We start from the raw sequence: 23,149 nt of genomic DNA on the forward strand, positions 1-23,149 counted from the left end.
CATCTCTTAATAAGTGATAGTACAAGAAGACAGAAAATCAATAAGAATACAGAAAGAACACTATTCATGAAGTTGACCTAACAAACACTTAAGACAACACGCCACCAAAACACAGTTGGGCACACACCGTTTTCTAGCAACACAGCACGTTTACCAGGACAGACCATACTAGGGATCATAAAACAAATGTCAACCAATTAAAGGGGATCAAGTCATACAAAAAATGTTTCTGATGGTAATGAAATTTGAAAGCAACAATAGATCCATGGAAATTCCCCAAATACTTAGAAACTATATGACATACTTATAATAAGCACTTACGGCTCAAAGAAGAAGTCAAAGAACAAATGTATCTTGAACTAAAAGAAAATGGAATGAACACACTGTATCAAAATTTACAAGATACAGTTAAAATAATACTAGGTAGAAACTTACAGCACTAAACAGCTCTATTAAAAAAGACGACATCTGATAAGGGAATGAACAAAAAACACAGTGCTGTTTCTAATATAGCAAATAATATCTGACAGTACCTTTGTCGTGTGAATTAAAATATAAATGGAAATAGAAAATATAATTTGAACTAAATGTAGCATATTTTTAAAAAGAAGCTCTGAAATCAATGACTTGTTTTCTATCTTAATAAACCAGAAAAAAGGCAAACAAAACCCTAAGTTAACAGAATAAAGAAAATGGTAAGTATCCAGAGTAGAAATCAACAAAACAGAAAACAAAAAAACAGAGCAAGTCAATGAAACCCCAATATCTCTTCCATGAATGTAAGATGCAAAATATCTGAACAAAATTGTAGCACACTGAATCCATCCATCTTTAAGAACAGGACAATGTATCATAACCAAGCCGGCTTTATTTCAGAAATGCAGTGTCAGTTTAATATTCAGAAATCAACGTTATTCACCAAATTAACTTTTAAAAAAGGACAATCATACAGTAATCTCAAAATCCAACAACTATTTTTGATTAAAAAAAGAAAAAACTTTCAGCAAACTAGAAATTCATCTTCCTCAATCAAATAAAGGACAGTGACAAAAATTCCACAGCTAATATCATACTTAGTGGTGATTCAATGTTTCTCTCCTTAAAAAAAGAAGACAAGGATGTCCTTTTTCAGTACCTCTATTCAGCACTGTGTTCTATATGCAACACTACATTCCATGGAGGTCCCAGCCAATACAGTAAGGTAAGAAGAGATACAAGGTAAGCAATTGGAAAAGCAGCAGCAAAGCTGGCTCTCATCATAAACAGATCATCCAGGTAGAAAATCTGATGGAATATACCGAAAAGCTATTAGACTCACAAAGAAGTTTAAGCAAGGTTGCAGAATACAAGCTCAATACACAAAATCAGTTGGATTTTATGTACTAGCAGCTATAATCATAAACTGAAGCTTAAAAACTATTTATCATAGCTTAGATAAATATTTTTATAGATCTGACAAAAGATGTGCAAGACTCAATACACTGAAAATTAGAAATATCAGAGAAATTAAAGAAAAATCTAAGTAAGATTTCTGTCAGTTTCCTATTTGCAGAAACTGACAAAATGATTTGTCAGTAACTGTGTGATACAGTTATGGAAACTGGTGAAATATCCGGAAGGAAATTTCCAGAAATGCAAAGGAAATGCAAAGGACCTAGAGCAGCCACCACAATTTTGGAAAAGAAAAAACTGCAGGACCAACAGTACCACTATCAGATTTCAATACTTAATTATAAGTAATACAGTAATAAAGGCAATATGGTATTGGCATCAAAACAGACAAATGGATTAATGGAACAGATAATGGAAAAGAACAGGAAGTCCGTGAACAGACCCACACCACATGGAGACTGATTTTCAACAAAGATACAAAAGTAATTCAGTGGAGAAAGGATAGTCCTTTCTTCAAATGGACCATTTGCAGAAAAAGTGCAACATTTGCAGAAAAACTTGCAGCACCAATGACAAACATTAACTCCAAACGGATCACAGACTTAAATGTAAAAATTATAAAATCTGGAGGGGGGAAGAAAACATGGGAAACCTTTTGGATCTTTGGACAGTTTGCAAGTGTTCCAAAAGCATGATCCACAGAAGAACAAATCAATGAATTAGATTTGATAAAAATTAAAAATATCTGTTCAAAGACAAAGAGAATGAAAAAATAAGCCATAAATTAGGATAAATTATTTATAAATCATTTATCAGCTAAAGGACTTGAATCCAAAGTAAATAAAATTCTCAGAACTCAGTAATAAGAAGGGGGGAAAAGTAGGACCAAGGCTTTGAACACTTTACCAAAGAGGACAAACAGAGCGCAAACAAGCCTTCCTAAGACCATGTGAAATACCACTTTCATCAAGAATCATTTCCTAGTTCCAATCGAGAAAGGATCACTCCCTCCTCTGAATTTCCACCTCTCCTGCAGCATGGATATTTCACCACTTTCCGTAACTGTATCACACAGTTACATAAGGACATAGGTCAACTACCTCCACTGAACTATAAACTCCGTGAGTGAAGGAGCCTAGGTCCCTCTCACTATGGGGATGAATAAAGCATTTCTGTTTATTTTATTTTTATTTCAGTTTTATTGAGATATAATTGATATACAGCACTGTGTACATTTGTTTTAGAATACATCTTCAGTAGACATGCCTAAGAAAAATGATCAGATATTAAGGTTTAATTTTTGTTTACATTCCTTGCAAGGATGTTAAGACTGTCCAATTAGCATGCCCATCTGATTTAACTAGACCCTTAAATAAAAGATATAACAATTAAAGGGGTAAACTTCTTAGATAATTTGATATAGACATCTAAAATTCACATGGATTATTTTTGGTACCATCCTGTGTTTCAGTGCTTTAGGGTCAAGAGGGACGGAGGAAAAAAAGTTTAAAACCCTTATGCTTTAAACCAACAGACAGCACAAGGTGAAGAGCACGAGTTGCCAGAAAACCAAGTGAAGAGAAGCCAAAGAAAATGAGCGCCAGAACAGTGAAACAGCAGTTCTGATTTTAAGGGAATGACACCAGCTGGCTTAGAAGCTCAGCACTGAAACATCTAAGACACTGAAGCCTTAATCACTGTGACCACCTATACTGGTAACAATAATACCAGAATGGTTACTTTTGTTCAACTGCTATCTGTTCTTCCCACTAAAATGTTCTTCCTTCCTATTACTCTCCAGCTATATGAATTGAGTCATATTTAAAACCTTAACGAGTTCCATGGGCTTTCTCAAAAGCCTTTCCCAGGCCATTCATCCTGTTTCCCGTGTCCCAATCCTCAAAAAGCCTGGGATGTCTTTTTCCTGTACTCTTTCAGATAAATACTTAATGGTACTTTCTGTATGACAGTCTTATGTTTTCATCTAAGTCTGCATGAGTTTACTCTTCACCTCTTAGGTTCTTTGAACGAATCACTGAGATTTTAATTTCCTACAGACTCGTTCACCAAACTACTCAATAAAGACTTAATGTAAAGCAAAGATACTAAGCAATAGTTAAAACTTATGACTTAAATCAGAAAGATAGTAACAAGAGGTGATGAGTAACAACCTGAAGATGAACCGAAGAACACGATCGAGGGGCTTCGAGTTATGTTCCTACCTGCTAGACTACATGAGCTGCTGCTGCTGCTAAGTCGCTTCAGTCTTCAGTGTCCAACTCTGTGCGACCCCATAGACGGCAGCCCAACAGGCTCCCCCGTCCCTGGGATTCTCCAGGCAAGAACACTGGAGTGGGGTGCCATTTCCTTCTCCAGTGCATGAAAGTGAAAAGTGAAAGTGAAATCACTCAGTCCTGTCCGACTCTAGCGACCCCATGGACTGCAGCCTACCAGGCTCCTCTATTCCTGGGATTTTCTAGGCAAAAGTACTGGAGTGGGGTGCCATTGCCTTCTCTGAGACTACATGAGCAGTACCAGATTAATTCTGCCCCAAACCTTGCACCAATTTATTAAACAGAAACATGTACCTTTATAAAAGGTCAATCATGAGAAATACCAAATATGCTACTTTTTGCAATGGTACTATTTCTAATCTGAAAAGAAAAATCAACTTTACTGAACAGAGTTTTAGAAAACCTGTGCACAGTGCTGCTCCCTGGGTTATATTTTGACAACGCTAAAGTATTTTCTTTTTGTAATAAAAGTATTTAATTAGATAAAAATTTTAAACAATTTACTTATATAATTTAATACACATATTTTGGTTACAGGTATTTAACAAAGCAATCAAATCCTTATTTCCACTTGTGTTCTAAAATCCGCCTGCCCGCAGTGAGTGGGAACTGCTGCAGATCATTAAACACTCATTTATCAATGTCTCTCACCAGGCAACACAATGCAGCAGAATAGCACATAGAAACCATCCTGAACCCCAGCAACAGCGGCTGATTAGCATAGCCTACCACTAAACCGACTCCATATGATTGGAACTGTTAGTCGGAATGCTAGCCAATCAAACTAGGTTATGCAAATAGCCTATTTTAGTTGCCAGGGCAGAGCTACTTCCCAACGTCCAATAGGAAAACAAGCAATAAACAAGAAATGAAATTGAGCTTTGTCACATTTTCAAGTTGCTGTTAACACTTTCAGGGTTAGAGCAAAATTAACAGCAACTGTAAAGGATTAGAATCATATTCTATTTTTCACTCCAAATGAAGTCCAATGGTAATACACACAGAATACAGTTAATGTAGTGTATGTGTTGTAATTTTAACTTTTTACTATACATTTATGAGTTTTTCTATCAGAAGCTGCCATCAACGTTTTAACTTTTTCCCCCCACCTACTCAAAGGCAGGCATTACGTAAATCTCTTTCCATACATTCAAGTATATTCTCATATTAGAGAAATCCTATAAAGCATTTTTATTCTATTACAAAAAAACCTAAACAAAAGGTGGGCGTAACAGAACACACAGCTCACTGGAAGTCTGAAACAAGCTTTATCAGACTGAAGAGAAACAACATTATGGTTTTGGTTACAATATATGCAAATATATAATTTCAAAATAATTTTAAAATTACAAAACCCCAAGTTATTATTAACCTATAGGGCTCAGAATATACAAACTGGGAAATAATGCTCATATCACGGAACCAAGATCAAGATGTAAGCACAATATAAATACATTATATTCAAATGTAAAATTTCTAATAATGAGTAAAACGTTAAAAAAAACTCCTACTGTCGGGACGACTGCTGCCGCTGCTAAGTCACTTCAGTCATGTCCGACTCTGTGTGACCCCACAGACGGCAGCCCACCAGGCTCCGCCGTCCCTAGGATTCTCCAGGCAAGAACACTGGAGTGGGTTGCCATTTCCTTCTCCAGCTACAAATACAGTCTTAAATACAGTAACTCAGTATATTCTGTATACTAACAGCAAAAATACAGTCTTAAAGAGCATAGGTGTTCTGACAATTCTGAGTGGTTGAGAGAACGTCTTTAATCTCACATATTCAGAGAACTGCTTTGAAACATGTCAAGGAGACACATTTCCCATTTGTGCCTTATGACTGTGTCTTTATAAAAGATAAAGTTTTATTTTAAAATAGATCAACTTGTCCCACCTATCCTAGCAATTATGTCCTAAATGGAGTACAGATTCATCCCACACCAAGAAGTCAGAGATTTTCAAATATATTTTCCCACAGAATGTCTGTTAATGTCTCCAGAAAGACTTCTAGCATTTGTAAATATATTGAATTAAGACAAAGAACAGATTTCAAGCATCAGACTTAAAGAAAACAGCACGTTGCTCCTATCTCCACCACTGCAAGTTATCTTCCCCCGTAAGAAAACTGAAGCCACTCTTCCAGCATCTCCAAAGCAACCACCACCTATGCTTCTCTCCTAATTTCTTCCCATGTTCTACTTAGCAGTTCTGGATGAAAGTCATTTAAAAAGTCCAATGAAACCACCAACTAAAGTCAGCTTCTTAGGGGCAGGAACTTTAAAGCTGGAAGAAACCTTAAAGACTGTCTAATACCAAACCCCTTGTTCCAAAAACAAACTATACTTTTAGAAAAGTAGTACATAAGATCTGTAGATGAAAATCAGTTCAGTTCAGTTGCTCAGTCGTGTCCGACTCTTTGCGACCCCATGAATCGCAGCACGCCAGGCCTCCCTGTCCATCACCAACTCCCAGAGTTCACTCAGACTCATGTCTATCGAGTCGGTGATGCCATCCAGCCATCTCATCCTCTGTTGTCCACTTTTCCTCCTGCCCCCAATCCCTCCCAGCATCAGAGTCTTTTCCAATGAGTCAACTCTTCGCATGAGGTGGCCAAAGTACTGGAGTTTCGGTACAATGGACTCTCAAGAGTCTTCTCCAACACCACAGTTCAAAAGCATCAATTCTTTGGCGCTCAGCTTTCTTCACAGTCCAACTCTCACATCTATACATGACCACTAGAAAAACCAAAGCCCTCCCAAATACACTAACAATATCTGTAAATAATATCAGTCAAGTACTAGTAAATCTCATGGTTTGCTACCCCTACAAAAATATATAAAAATATAAATGTTCAAAAAAGGTTAGCTCAAAACCACTCTCAATGCCATCATATGACAAAAGCATCTACACTAACCACGGCTTACTTAAGAAAAGGTGGAAAAATCACTCTAACTGAAAGACTCAATCTTACTTCCCCCTTCAGATATCATTTGGGTGGGTGCTTAATACTTGGAACCCTTTACAAGCCTCCTTTAATGCATGTGTGTGTTTAATACTTGGAACCTTTTACACGCCTCCTTTAATTCCTAAGGGCAAAGGCAAAAGAGAGAAATAAGAGAGAAAGATTTTTAAGTCAATTTCATTAACACTCCTGCCCATAAATTTTTAATATCCTGGTCATTTCTCCCAGGTTCAAGATTCTTACTTCCATCACATCAATAAACTGATCCTAATCCAGCCCGTCTTCCAATCTACAGCAGTTTAAAAACAAAAAAACATTTTCCATGTAAACAAAGACTGTTCTCAGTCCACCTTAAAACATTCTCCATATGACAAAATTTTCCATCCTTAAAGAAGAAAAACCATTAAAACCTTGGCACTTGCATTTTCGTTTGGGACCTAGAGACACAAGGAAACATCATCTGCCTGACGACAGATGCTCCGGGATAAAACATCCTGAATTTAAATGTTGTTCAGTTTATCATCAGTTTTTTAAAACTTACTTAAATTGTGGAGTTCAGGAAAATATCAATGACTACTACTTCTGGAATCAGAAATTAAACATTGAAAATATTTTAAAATAGTTAAATCACTAAATTAGAATCTTCATTACATATGTATTTTAGAATTTCCAGTAAAGAAAATACTAAGTTTTCTAAGTATAGAATCAACCATTTACTTTTTAAAAATATAGTATTCCAGTTATATTGCAAGAAGAAACATATTTAGAAAATATAACTGGTAACTTCTCAAATCTGCAATTAATGATGCTCAAAATATATAAATAGCCTCTAGCCTCTCAATGTGTAATAGGCCATTATTATGACAAGTAATATAAGTCATCCAGATCAGATCAAATCAGATCAGTCGCTCAGTCGTGTCCAACTCTTTGTGACCCCATGAATCGCAGCACACCAGGCCTCCCTGTCCATCACCAACTCCCGGAGTTCACCGAGACTCATGTCCATCGAGTCAGTGATGCCATCCAGCCATCTCACCCTCTGTCGTCCCCTTCTCCTCCTGCCCCCAATCCCTCCCAGCATCAGAGTCTTTTCCAATGAGTCAACTCTTCGCATGAGGTGGCCAAAGTACTGGAGTTTCAGCTTTAGCAGCATTCCTTCCAAAGAAATCCCAGGGCTGATGTCCTTCAGAATGGACTGGTTGGATCTCTTTGCAGCCCAAGAGACTTTCAAGCATCTTCTCCAACACCACAGTTCAAAAGCATCAATTCTTCGGCACTCAGCCTTCTTCACAGTCCAACTCTCATATCCATACATGACCACAGGAAAAACCATAGCCTTGACTAGACGAACCTTTGTTGGCAAAGTAATGTCTCTGCTTTTGAATATGCTATCTAGGTTGGTCATAACTTTCCTTCCAAGGAGTGTCTTTTAATTTCATGGCTTCAGTCACCCAAGATGATCTCAAATGATAAACCACACCGTACCAACAATTTTATATTTTAGGGAAAACTACAATGTAGCTGTATAGTTTTGAAAAATGGAAAGCATTTTCCTTTTTAAATCTGAAGCTATCTAATCTGGAAAAATATTCAAAACTTTAGAGCTACTACTTTGGTCCAGTCTGTGATGCCTCACCCCGTGTAAAGCGAGGCGCCGTCACACCGCCTTGTGGGACATCCTTTACAGAAAGACGACGTCCAGAGATGTCTGTCCTTCCCAACCTGAGACCAACTCTGACACCTTCCCACTCTCCTCCTCCTCATAAATCTGCCTACAAAAGCAGAAAGTAAAAAGTAACCGGTTCATCTTTCTTAACCATCCTCACCTATACAAACTGCATTAATAATTTTATCAATTTCCATGAATATGAAAACAAGTGGACAGATTTCACACATTTAGGGGTTATACTTAGTCTGATTTTAAAAAATGAACAGTATGAAAAATTCACTTTCAAGAGGCTTGGGGTTCAAAGCACCTGAGATAAGGAGCCATCCTCCAAAGCAGTTGAAACCTAGGTAGCAAGAAGAGGCCACGTGGCAGTAATGGGTAAAACGTGGACAGAGAAAACCGTACTTCCCAACGGTGCGTGCTTAGTCTCTCAGTCGTGTCCAACTCTTTGAGACCCCATGGACTGTAGCCCACCAGGCTCCTCTATCCATGGGGATTCTCCAGGCAAGAATACTGGAGTGGGTTATCATGCCTCTCTCCAGTTGGGATCTTCCCACCCAGGGACTGAACTCAGGTCTTCTACACTGCAGGTGGATTCTTTACCACCTGAGCCACCAGGGAAGCTTCCAAAGAAAGCCCAAACCAAAAATCACAAAGGGAGAAACTGAAGTACAGATGTTGACTCTCAAGAGAGCTATTTCTCGCATGGGCAACTTTAAGTGCTATACTGTAGGTGGGTAGTAGACGGAAAGTTTTACTGAGATGATGAACTTCACTTCTTTCATGAATTTCACTTCACTACTTCTTAACATTTACTACCAGAGAAGCAAAGACAGCCACAACTGGAGTAATGCTTGAAAAAATCCTTTAAGACAAACAGCAAGAGAAGTAACAAACACCACACCCAGAAGCTCAGTTTCCTAAATTGAGGCTGGAAAGTGCTTTCAAAAGGAAAAATCTACAGCATAGGGACTAAGCATACGTGTTCACATCCTCCATAATATCTACCAACACAGCAGTTAAAAGTCACAAAAATAGAACCAATTCAGCAGAGCATGGGAGAGAGATTCACTGCGGTGAGCCAAAAGTTCTGACAGATTTCTTCAAGACAAAAGGCCAACAGGATCATACCAATAATCAGAAGAGTATCAGAAAGACCCAGAGCCGAAAGCTGACACTAAGAACCACAGCAGAAGCGGCAGGTGCCATTCTGGGTGCAAAAGGAAAAGTGGAGTAGAAAGAAAGATGGGAAGAAGGGAGCCTGGCTACCAGACAACTATCTGCTGTGTGGTCAGCCTCTCCCAACTGCTCAAAGAAGCATCTATCGCAGTCAACACACTTAGTCTCAGCCACTCAAACAAAGAGGTCAGTCACCCTCAGGCTGAGGCAAAAAAAAAAAAAGCCCTGGAAGACACTACGCCACCTGCCACAGAAGGGCTAGTAAGGAGCAGCAGAGCCACTCTGCTCCCTGGGACCCTCTCACCTGGCAATGAAAGGGTGAGACCCCTCTTGACAAGACCCCCATTCACACCTACTCAACTGAGGCCATCTGCCTGGCGTCTCACCACAAACCCCAAACCTGCATTTGCCCCTGCAACTGGGACAGAAGCTGATAATGGCACATGGAGGTCAGATTCTTGAGTGGGGCAACAGGGGTTACAAGTATTTTTCATTAAAATATTGTAAAAGAGGGCCTTCTCGCAGACCGAACAAAGGTGACAAGTATTGTAAACAATTACTCTGCCTCTGATTTAAAACAAAACTTTTTGCCCAGTGAAAATCTGCACAGCACACAATTAAATCATTTTTGAAAATCATCATGACATTACACTACACCTCCAATCCCAGTGTTAACATTCCTCCTTTGAGTGGAAGAAGCTTGGTGACATACATCTCCTTCTCTAGGTCCTAATCCACTCAGCAATTTTCCAGTACAGTTTTCTTGTTTTTAATTTTCAACAGAACCTCAAGATAAAAAACCATGGAGCCAATTACAGTTCAGGAAAGATATGTAAGTGCGCATCCTTATATGCAACGTGAAAGCCACTGTCTGGCAGACAAAGGCTGCAAGACGAAAAGAAAGGGAACCAAAGCTCTCATTTTGTATCTTGGGAAAACAGGACAGGTCAAGAAAGAGAAATTTAAATCAATTTTGTAAAGTTGTAATAATAACAGAAAAAATTTAAAAGAGAAATAGAAATTGGCAGAAAGAAAAGCACACAGAGCTATCTGATTTCCTCTTTCTCACAGGACAGTCTTTAGTTTCTTAAATAATAAAATAGATCTATAAACACATTACTCTATTGAAAGTGATGTTAAGTAACCAAAGGAAGAATTTAAAAACTGAATATTAAAAGGGATTTTACCACTAAGGAGTGAGAATGAGGAAAAGGAAAACTGCTATTTCATTTTTACTTCCAGAATTATTAACTATACACCTGTAAATTGAGTAATTCATGCTTAATATAGAAAAAAAGTACAAATCTGATTTTAACACGTCATTTAAGCATGGCTTAAAAAATACTACTACTAGTAAAGGCGAACAAAAGGTTGGTTGTAACCAGGAGGTTCTAGAAAAAGCAAGCATTCAACAAATCTTTTAACTTTTATAACTTTATATAATGCAGATCTAGGTTTCCATTAACAAAATAATAGTTTACATTTTCAAGGATCTACTTTCTGAGTACTTGTTCCCATGTATATTTTGTGGATCATGTGAAAAAATGGAAGTGAACTTATTTGTACAGCTCCTGAATCTCTAACATAAGGCCCACTTAACAATATGGATGTCTACACTTTTTAATAAGACTAGCATTTAAAGGAAACAAAGGCTTCAACCAAGCTCAAGAGGGACCAGTCAACAGTAGCCTGCTGTCAAAGAAAAAGGGAGAAAGCCCACTGAGAGAAGTGCAGTACTAAATGATTCCTGTGGAGTACTCAAGCTACACTGTCAAAACCTTAAGCTGTAACTTTTTACATCAGCTTTTTTAGTTTGGGTTTTCCTTTTAAAGACTCTTTACTCCTTAAAATAAACCAAAATTTACTTTAACAAACTTTTCAAATAATGGCCAAGTTGACCCATTTTCTAAAACTATGAAAACCAAACTCCCTTAAAGTATTTCTACACTCAAAACAAATACTTTATTTCACTTGAATCTACAATTCAAATCTGTCAATACTACATTTTCTTCACCACTCATATGTGCTTGTTTAAGAACACGTTTCTTTTTAAAGCAGTAATTACTTCCACAGATTTTCCAGAAAAGCTAATACAGATAAGCTCTCTGTATCTTATCAACACCAAAGAGTAAATTATTTATGAAGCCCTTGGAAATCCCTGTAAAAGAGGATATACAATACACCAAGTAAAAGGTCACCACCATCAACAGATTGTTAATGGATTTATTCTCATCTGTTCAACAAATATTTGAGAATCGATTATATTTTCAGGCATTACACTAATAAGCCCTAGACCCTCCATACAAAAACTTAAAGCTCCTGTATAAAACGATACTATGAACAAAATTAAAAGACAAATGTAAACCAGAAAGTTCAAGAGAAGTAACAAAAGCAGGAATATACTGGCTAAGCAAGCTCCATCCCTGACTAGCTGTGTGACCTGGGGCAGGCTACTAACTTCTGGCTGGGTTAATCATCACACCAATCTAAGAGTCACCATCAAGAAAAAAATGAGTTAATAAATGTAAATCATTTAGAATGGTTCCTGACATATACCAATAGTCAATGAGGAACTCTCAAGAAAATGAAATTAAAAAAAAAAAAAATACTCGAGAAATATCAGCAAAAAATACTAAAAGGAAAATCACAGACCATATAAACACATACTCAGCCTCACTAATACTCAAATAAAGGCAAATTAAAGTATTAAGTTATGTTTTCCCTATCAAATTGGCAAATATTTTTAAATATTCAGGATTCTACAGTGGGGTAAAATTGTGCTGTACAGCTGGTAAAAGCCTAATCTGTTCTTTAAAAAAGACATTTGAAAATATGTATCAGAAGTCTTAAAAATGTACATGCCCTTTAACCCAATAAATGCAACCTCCAAGACTAGACCTAGGGCAGTAAATCACACATGAACACAAGGTCTACCACAACATTCACTTCAACATCATTATGAACTAATCAGCAACAATGGGGAATAGTAACTGATTCGTAGAATACTAATTACTCATGAAAAATGATGCTATAAAAGATTGGGAAAAAACGGAAAAAAAAAAAAAAGATGGGGAAATGTTTAAATTTTACAAGACTAGAGAAAGTAAAAGGTGACCCCATTTGCCTCTTCAATCCTGTTCGAAGGAGCCCCATGTAAAAAAGGCATAACGAGCAAAAATACATCAACTAAAAAAATAGTGATATTCCAATTATTTGGATTACTGATTTTCATTTTCTTCTTTACAGAAGTTCTATCTGAACTCAAATTACTTTTAACTAAAAATACGTAAACGGGACTGTGGTGGGGACAGCTGCACAGCTGTAAAAGTTCACTGAAAACTGAACCGGATAAGATGCAAGAATTTCATGATGTGTAATTTATCAAAGAATATTCACCAACACACACAGGACAGGGGAAAGTCCTTGCCCTCAAAGAGAGGAAAAAAAATTACATTTTGTGTTTTACTGAATGGGGAAGAAGGAGAACTAAAGTATTTCAGATCTTTTTACCAGTAAATCTGCGTAACTGTAACAAAATCTTTTTCTACTAGACTCATGTAAAAATGGTATTAGATTATCACTTCAAGTATATGAAAAAAACAAAATGTTAGTTTTTCAAGTAACTTGGGTTACCAGAAAAAAACTCTTTACTCCAACACATTTTTTTCCCTATCTACCCTGCTCCTGCAAATAAAACCTGAGTAATACCAATAAGTAGGAAAAAATCAGCATTATAAATAAAACAGTCCTTCAACACAATTTTAAATTATGTAAATGAGATGAATTTTAATTAACTGTTAAGTCTGATAAAATTTGAAACACTAAACAGGTGATTTGAGAAGACAGGTCAAATTCTCAAAACAAGGGTAAATTCAAGAAAATGCAAGCTCAAAATAAGCATAAATAGTATGGTAATAACCACTGAGAGGGGAGAGAATAAAAATAATAGAAATAGGCCACATCTATCAGGCACCAGCTATGTGAGCGCTCGGCACTCCACTGTGAGGTCATATTGCTATTACCATGCTTCCTATTCCCCTATTCCTATGAAGAAAGTGAGATGTGGAGCTGTGTATTTCGTTCTTGTAGTTCCCCAAATCCCTTCTGCTTTCCTTTCTTTTCATCATGTGTCTAGGGGTGAAGAAGCATGACCTGCTGTTTCCCCGACTTGTAACACCACTGAAATTTAATTACCAACTTGCCCCTCCCGCCTCTTCTCCAAGCATCCAATCTGAAGGAGTCTTTTATTTCCCATTAGTAACTGATGCAATCAGAACTTTATTCTTTCTTTATGTTGTTGTTTCTACTGTATCTTCATTGCAGAGAATCTAGCCATTACATATTATACTCATGCATAAGCATCATTTAAGTTCCACAAGTACCTCTTTAAAGGTCCTTTTAGGTCAGTGTCCCTGCCGTCTCCTGGGTTGCCGAAGTTTACTCCCTGGTAGATTCCTTAAGAAGTGCTCAAAGAAAGAACAGCCTCCAAATTCATATTCACATTCGTAACATTTTGTTCGCTGTTTTCATACTTGAGTCAATTTAGCTGGATATAAAACTCCTGGCTCTTATTTGTTCTCCTTGTGTTTATTAGATGTTGTTATTCCACTGTTTCCAGAATAAAGCACTGTTATCAAAACCAAATAATCCAACAATCTTCCCCTTAAAGATTTGGATCTTTGCCTACATACTCCAAGAATTTTCTTCAAAGTCCAATAATGTTTAAAGAATATATCTACATGGTAGTCATTTCTGGATCAATTTCTCCAACTATATAACTTTTCAAATGTAGTGGTAACCCTTTTTCTTTTTTTTTAATTTCAGGAAATTTACCTGAATTATAATTATTAGAATTTATTAAGTTTCACTGCTCTGGTTCCTCTTCAGAGACTCTGGTATTGTTTCTATGTTGATATTTCTTTGCCTCTCTTTGGTAAATGTCACCTTTTCTAGAACATTTCTTTTTCTTCTTTTTTTTAAATTTTTGTCTCCTATTTATCTTCTGTTTCTCCGAAGACATTTTCTATTGTTTGTTTCACTTTAGCGTACCTTCTAGTCAAGCTTCATTTTTCAAATGATTCTTTATTTCTCTTTACCATTTCTAAGATTTCCTTATTCAGATTTCTGTTGCTCTTCCCACACCTTCCCAGGTGGTGCTAGTGGTAAAGAATCCACCTGCCAATGCAGGAGACCCAAGAGGCTCAGGTTTGATCCCTGGGTCAGGAAGATCCCCTGGAGGAGGGCATGGCAACCCACTCCAGTATTCATGCCTGGAGAATCCCATGGACAGAGGAGCCTGGTGGGCTACAGTCCATGGGGTCGAAAAGAGCTGGACATGACTGAGCGACTAACACTCCATATTTGTATCATCTTCTAAATTTCTTTGAGCTTGAATTCATTTAGAAACATCAGGCTATAGTTTTCATTTGTTTTATAAACATTTCTTTCCAGCATGCTTTCACTGTCTGCAGATATATTTTTCTCTCATTCCTTTTTTCTTATGAAAGTAAACTCGGGGGGGAATTTGACTCAGTTGCTCTCTTTCATGCAAAATAAAAAAACTTTTAGGAAGCTAGAGTAGATTTTCCAGGTTCAGTAAGTCCTCCTCTGTCTTCCTCAAGAGGAAATGAAGCATACCAAAACACAGTCTCATGACTGAGGTCTCTTGTACTTCCACCTTCCCCCTATCTTACCTGCCCTTCTCCCCTTCTCCCCCATGGTCTTCATCCTGTTTCATCTGGATTCCATTATCAGCAGTGTCTCCTCAGTGTGGGACTCTGACCAGGAAGGGAACTTCAAGTGGTCGGTTTTGAAGATTCATAGGCACCAGAGGGCTCTGCCACCACAGAGTTCACTGCGGGCCCCTGATATACTGAGAACTCACAAACATCTCTTCATTTTAGCTGCTGTTCTCAACCTTTCTTGCCACACTTTGCAGGGACTTTTTGTTAGCTAGCTTGGGGTTCTCCTGTTCACAAGTCCATCAAATTCCTGCTGCTTTCTTCTGAATCTTTCAATACAAGTGTTGACACCATGCAGGTCCTGTAGTTATTGGAGACTGGTCCTCATCTACTTCTATTAAGAGTTTGTGGTGATACTGTTTTAGAGAAAGTGTCCATCAATTTTTGGTTTTGCCATGCCAGTTACTCTGTATTTAGGGAAAACTGTCAAGATTCAAACAACTATGTCCTACTGTTATCTCCCCAGATCTCATACATTCCTCTGAAGGTACATTTAGCAAGTATCCCTACAATTTAGAATAATGAGTATGGATCCATTTGCTTTCACTGAGGTCTTAAATAAAGGTACTAAAGCCTAAGAAATACAACTTTACAACATGGCTAACCTCAGGTTTTCCACCATCTTCTCTATAAATATCCTATGTTCTTTTATGAGACACACACCTGATGCAATCATTATTAATCACTTTCATCTATAAACCAGAAACAGTATAAAAAAAAAAAAAAAAAAGGAAACATGAAATGGAAAATAATGTCGAACTCTTAAAACCACCTGAAATTTATTTATTATTAATATATAGAAATAGTAATAGAAATTTATTAAAGCAGACATGCCGAGTAGATATTTTTAGGCATTAATAAGAGTAACAATTTTTATTCTTTTAACAAGTATTCATTGAACACTTTCTATGTCACAAGAACCCTGTTAGACACAGGACACAAAAATGCAAATACGCCTGAGAATCAGATTAGCTGGGACCAAAAAATGGCAAGCTAACATATGCAAATGCCGTAAAAGCATAAAACAAAACCACTTGGTAGAAAGAATCCTGGGAGAAGAATATTTACTGAACTATGTTAGGTTTGTCGCTTTATGCATTTCAGAAACAACTAAACTTTTTCCTCCACTGAGAACACACTATCACTTTTATAAAATTTTCTAAAACAGAAGATTCTTCTCTTTGCCAGCTGAATTGGAAACTTATTTTTAACTATAATACTCACTGCTCGAAAAGATATATTAAAAAGACAAACATTTGTCTAATGCTAATAAGTATAAACTGGTACATTTACCAAACACCTTTCTAAAGAGTTGTACGAAGGGTTTTAAAATTCTTTAAGCCCTATGAGCTAAAATACTTACACTCCTAGGGACAAACTACAAGGCAATAATTCAATATATGAACAAACACTCACGCACAATGTTAGTACTTTTTAAAAAAGTGAAAAGGAAAACTTAAAAAAAAGTCCCAAAGACATCTAACTTAACTAGGAAATGAGCATTTAAAGAAACAGCTTCAAATCACATATTTTAAAATAAATTTCTAAAATAATGTGCCCTCAAAATGTTACAGTTCTGAATGCTCTGAATATGCTCCAAGTTGAAAGGAACAACAGACCACTATAGCTAGTAAGTTTTTGATGACACAGGGAAATGTTCACAATATAATGCTGGGCAATAAAAGAGAAAATATAAACAATATGAAAAAAGATTCTGCCCAAGCACACCAACCTATTCAGATGATCTTAATAAAAAATGGCATCAAGAACAAAATACTGGAAGAGAAAGTGCCCTAGCGCAATGGGCAGTAGAACGCTGGGTATGTTTCCTTCCACTCATCCATAGTCTTATAAATTTCCCGATTTTTTCACTGATACTACATTACCGAGTCAACAGGGAGAAAAACTTAAAACCTGAGGGCAAAAATAAATCCACTGGATTTAACCATTCACCAAAAACCATCAACCTGTTGAATTATTAAGCACAAAATCAGACCGCTCAGGATTAAGAAACGAATGAGAACTAAAGAAGGGAAAACACATATAGGAAAAGCCTATTTACACAGGACCATGTGAAGAACGAGACCAAAAGGAGCGAAATGGGCAATACACTCTCAAATATCAAAATACACAAATCTTTTTATTCCCCTCCGTGCACCCTGTGTATGTAAATGGGACTACAGAAGTTGACTTTATTTAAGTTTACAGATCTGATTTCTAATTGCTGTATAATATTATAATATGCCATACTCCTGTGATCACTGTAGTATGCAAACTTTGTCCCACAAAACTCACATTTTAATCTGTTAAAACTACCACATCAAATAGCTTTAATCACTTAAGTTTATAGAAATATGGTAGACAATATGATCAAATCAGCAGAATTTAAAATAAATTTATAATGTTCATCCTCAAATAGTTATAGTTCTGTATGTTCTAGAACTATTTCAAGTTTTCAAATAACTAGCTTATCACTATTATTAAAAATAAAAATATTTCGGTTGTTAAAGAAGCCCAGCAAAGTATAGTATCATCTGCTGTAACCAACAGCTTTTCCGATTAACGTTCCACTGAATGTTAATAGGTATAAATAAGAAATAAAAGGAAGAGGAGGTCCTTTTATCAAATAAATATGAAAAATGCAAGTGCTTTTATGTTAATGTGCACAGTGACCTCTGAGGCAGTGCATTTTCCAAATTTAATCTCCTAAGTACTTTCTACATTCTAAATAAACTGAATTTGGTTACTGCTTAATTCAAAGGAGTGAGCAGTAGCTCCTAGGTTCTCAGGATGACTGCATGCTTGGGTAGAATGGTGTCACTCATCACTAACAGGAATAAATAAGAGAGGAGAAAATGTGTGCAGGAGAGACACCTAGGAGGCAGTTATGTAAGTCTGGAGCTCAGAAAAGAAGAGTGGGACACAAAAGTAGATTTTGACAACATGTAGGTATCAGGTGAAGACATTACTCCGAATGCCTTAACCAGAAAGTGTTTTCTATTTTTACTCTAGGTGCCTTGAATTCAACAGACAAGGATCTAAAATTTATCATAAACATCCACTGCATAATTTGTTTATATATCTTCTCCCTCTTTCAGGTGAAATGTGTTCCTTGATTCCCAAGCAAAGGAATCCTTACAAGCCAAGCACTACTATCGCACCTGGTACAAAGCAAATGTTAGCGAAACGAATGTTTGGTCATAAGTGATTTTTCTTCCAAAGATCAAAAAATAATCCAATCTTACCTAATATACAGCCTAACTGTATTTTAAAATGTGAAAAATGCCCTCAAATTTAACAAGTACAGAAACACCTATCAACACATGTACTAAAGATATATTAAAGTTTAGCTTTCTGTTCAGTAAAAATCAATTATTAAGCTTTGGCTTTTGAAAAGCGCAGTCAGTCAAAACGTATTTCAATGTCCTTCCTAGCATCCCTGAACGAGCACCTACAATGAAGCGGCATGAGAGTAAGGCATCGTCACATCTTACCAACCTACAGTCAAGATCATGAATGCCTGGGGAAACAACACTCACTTCCAAGTATGCAAAAACATTCTAGAAATAACTCCCAGTGAAAAACTCCTTATGAGCTTTTACATGTTAAAATCCTGTCCGCTGAATAATAAATGTGTGCATCATAAAACCAGAGCAAACTGTATTAATTAATGATGATTATAAAAGCTGTTAATTTTACATTCAAAACCAATTATTAACTTTCAAACTGTTGAAGGGGAAATACACCAACAGCTAATATACACATCAGAGTCAAACCTTCCTTCTTCAGTCTTTCCCTTTATCAGCCATTAAATGTTGGTAATTTTTAAAGACTACAGGGCTGAGTAAGAGACTAGATTACACCACAAATCTGATATTTGTAAATTTTCTGTGTGTTCCAGCACTCATAAAATGAACTAGATAATCTTTATAAACCGGATTTACTCTTTAGATATTTCAGTTCATCCATGAGCCTCTCAAGAAAAAGAGCTATTTGGAAACTTTTTTCGTATCTTGTGACAATAAACTAGAAATAAAAGAGCAACTCTGCCACCTCAAAGTTCCTTAAGGGAAAACCTCTAGAATCATTAATATTCATGGATAAGTCTTTTGAGACACCCCCAGAACACTTTGTTCCTCTACTGACCTCAGGTGAAAGTAAGCATCTACTTGGTATAGCCAACGTGCTAGTACCATGCCCAAGGGCAACCCGGGAGCTGACTGGGCTCAGAAACTGTTCCTGCACCAGAAGGTCACACTTATAAAATCTGACAACACAATTTTCATAAAATTCTACAATGTTTTCTGTAAATTCTTTCTTGTTTACTCCTCCATGACACTGATACTCGGCCTCAGCATCACGATGATTCCATCAGCCACTCGGCCGGCACGTGTCCATGGTTTACCTCTAGTATGTACAGGCAAACACATGCGTGCACCCTTGAGACACAGGTTACAGCAATAATCACTCAATCGCCTTTTACTCAAAAAAGAATTACCATCGGACTCTGAGTTCCTCATGAATGTAAAATATGATTTGATCTATAATTAATATATATTCAAGCACATTTCTTCATACAAAATGGTACACTTGAGACTTTTTTTTTAAATTCCATTCTGAAGTCAAAAAAAAGTAAATTTTTTCTGTTTGAAAAACAAAGATCACCAAAACCAAAAACCAATCACAAAAATTTTAACACCTTCACTAATAATGTAATTAAGTATCTATCCAAGATTTATGTAGTTACTTCTTTTCCAGTTAAAGACCACATTTTCAGTTTATGAATCAAGCAAGAATATCTGTGTCCAGGTCTACAAATACAAGCCGCTTGGTTCAACAAAATGTCTCCTAATCAGCCTGATTTAAAACCATTCAAATTTAAACATTAATAACACCTTATCCATTAGCTACACTACATTTTCAAGAGTTTGAACATAGCCACAGATACAACAGCCTTCATTTTTCCATGTACAAGATCACCTCAATTAATTACAAACCAATCAAAACTACTCTTTCAAAACTGCCTTCTATACTGCTTCTCCTATATAAATACAAACTATAAAAAGATAAAAGAGGAGACAAGGAAGAAAGGAAGGAGAAAGAGAGGAATGAAGGAAGGGATGGAGAGAGGCAGGAAAGAAAACATAAAACCCCAGACCACAGTTTCAAGGAGTCATACATATGGGTGTAACATCCTCAATATAACGGTTGGAGTCTTATTTAAGACACACCGCTAACATATTCTCCATAAGCCTTTACGGCTCTGCTCTAAAGCGATCTGGGGGAACATACATTCACCGATAAAGGTGAATATTTTATTTATCTTTAACAGAAACACTTCAAATCTCACCAAAGTACTTTAGCCAATCATCCCCTTTTGAAAAGGTCAAGAACTAGCAATTACAATGCTGTATTTGTATTAATACCACTCTCAGTTACTGATTATCAAACTGATGCCCAAAGTCAAGTCTAATAATACCCCAACTATATCTTTGCATTCAGTGATCTAAATTATTCTCCCCCTAATGCTGTTTATCAGAAAGCTCCCCCCCACTCAAAATATACCACCAGTTCCCACATTCTCTCAGACAGCCATAGTTTTACTGTATTTCAAAACTTGAGTCACCTGTATGCATCGTCTTCTTTCAAGTCTCATATCATCCTGATGGGGTGGGGGGAGGGAGGGAAGAGTCCAGCAGCAAAACTACAACACTGTGTGAAGAAAAACAGATTATGATAAGAGATAAGGATGCAAGACAATTACCCCTAATTGAGGAACATCTAATGTAAACACAACCCCCAAAACAGAGATAAAATGATTGTAAATTCATTTGCTAACATTTATTTAAGCTTACTTGAAAATAATTTTCATTAGTGAAAACCAATTATATATAAAATATAAAGTAACTGCCAGGGAGAAAAAGTTTTAAAACCTGACTACTACCAACAAAAAAAGTCACACATTTCTAGGTATGAAATAAACTGTCAATACTCCACTAGTCTATGTAATTTAGCAGAAGAAAAATATCTACATTTTATAATCTACATCAATTCACAAATCAGTACGAATGTGAATTCACTTTTCACCACGGCTTACTATCAAAGGTAAAGAAAGTTGCTTTATAGGAACAATCAGATGTCAATCTTCCAGCGTTACAGGTACATTGAGACACTGCTCACAACTGCTCCTCCAAGCCCACAAACTCTCTTTTGCTCTCCCGGTGGCTTCCCCTACTTATTATAATTCTTTGACTTTAAATTCCTACTCATTACTTCAGCTGCTATTTCATGATTGGCCAGCAAATTCCAGGACTTAAGGGGAAAGCAAGAGCACCCTCTCGCTGTTGTCAACTAAGAGCACACAATAACAGATAAGAAAAAGACAAGCACAGGCTGAAATCAACAAAGGAGTTTGGTCTAAAAATCTAGTTTTCAAACTGATACTGTGGAATTCAGTATTATTCCAAATGAAACAATGTTGCTTACGTTGGCCAAGTTCCCAGGCTAGCCAAAAGACATCCATCTATTGAGACCAAAAGATATTATACCAGCCATGGGCACTGGGGACTCTGCAGGAGCAACACAGAAACTTAACCAATTCTAGATCCTCTCTTTATGTGGAAAAACTCTAAAGTAGGTTGTTTTCCTTTGTTAGCACTCTCTCAACTCTTGATGCTTTCAATTCCCTAAATTTACATCAGGACACTCCAATCATCCTGCTAAGAGTAATAACCCTTTCCCCTGAGTATCAATATGTTCCTAAATTACCAGCCCGAAGTTCCTGTTGTCTCAATGGAGTTCACTTCAGGTATGTGACAGGAAATCAACTGGGCTGAAATAATTCACTTTAACATTTGCAGTTTTCAACAAGGATGCTAGCTGCTGCTGCTAAGTCGCTTCAGTCGTGTCCGACTCTGTGCAACCCCATAGACGGCAGCCCACCAGGCTCCCCTGTCCCTGGGATTCTCCAGGCAAGAACACTGGAGTGGGTTGCCATTTCCTTCTCCAATGCATGGAAGTGAAAAGGGAAAGTGAAGTCGCTCAGTCGTATCCGACTCTCAGCGACCCCATGGACTGCAGCCCACCAGGCTCCAGTCCATGGGATTTTCCAGGCAAGAGTGCTGGAGTGGGGTGCCAACTAGGATACAGCAAACACCAAATGGACTTTGCAAACTACAGATACAATTTTCTTTCTAAAGAAGCTTACAAATTCAGTCATATTTTAATTTTTTTCTGAAAAAAACCTACAACGAATTTTTTATCTTTTCCCCTACAAATGGAACCATTCACAAATTATGGAGCAAAATTAGATGCTAATGAAAAACATGTACTATCCTTACCACAGAAACCTCCCATAATCCTCAAAATCTTTTACAGTATGTTTTAGCTCACATTTTGCCAAAGGCAATATAATAGTCTATGAAAAATCTAGGAACTGAGCTTAAGTGGTTTTTGAAGCTAAACTTACAAACCATTTTTCTAGTTGTCTGAAAATCACTGCATAAAATCAACCTACAGCACATGTGCAGGGAGGACTAACAGCATTTCAACAAACTTGAGTTTTGGTGCATGGTATGCTCAGGAAAGTACAGACGTGGTCTCTTGGTGTCTGTTCTTTCTCAAGAGAGGTCAGGGAGACAAGAGGGGATGGGAAGAGAGGGAGGGGGGGAGGATATGAAGACACCTGACTGAAAGTACTCTTGTGCTGAGATTTATAAAATCAGTACAAATCTAAAAAAAAAAAAAAAAACTAGAGTGGCAAAACTGTGATTGAAATGAATGCATTAGCATGATATGGCAAACCCAGATTAACTCGAGAGTTAATGAACTAAGGGCTTTCCTTGTGGGTCAGCTGGTAAAGAATCTGCCTGCATTGTGGGAGACCTGGGTTCGATCCCTGGTTAGGGAAAAT

General features: G+C 37.0%; 1 protein-coding gene across 15 annotated transcripts in view; it reads right to left on the minus strand.

Annotated features, from left to right (window-relative positions):
• The window catches only part of DYRK1A (dual specificity tyrosine phosphorylation regulated kinase 1A), a 144,664-nt gene that overhangs the window by 74,072 nt on the left and 47,443 nt on the right, over window positions 1-23,149 (minus strand). For 10 of the 15 annotated variants that reach the window (XM_086403975.1, XM_086403595.1, XM_086404042.1 and 7 more), the window contains one exon: window positions 20,864-20,949. The exons of the other annotated variants lie outside the window; for them this stretch is intronic. In XM_086403975.1, coding sequence (XP_086260101.1) covers window positions 20,864-20,873 — 10 coding nt within the window. In that variant the 5' untranslated portion in view covers window positions 20,874-20,949. The remainder of the gene's footprint in view (window positions 1-20,863; window positions 20,950-23,149) is intronic. 15 annotated transcript variants of the gene reach the window in all.

The sequence above is a fragment of the Bos grunniens genome, chromosome 1 (genome assembly GCF_055505025.1).
Source record: "Bos grunniens cultivar Pamir isolate PY7600 chromosome 1, Bosgru_T2T1.0, whole genome shotgun sequence".
Taxonomy (NCBI): Eukaryota; Metazoa; Chordata; class Mammalia; order Artiodactyla; family Bovidae; genus Bos; species Bos grunniens.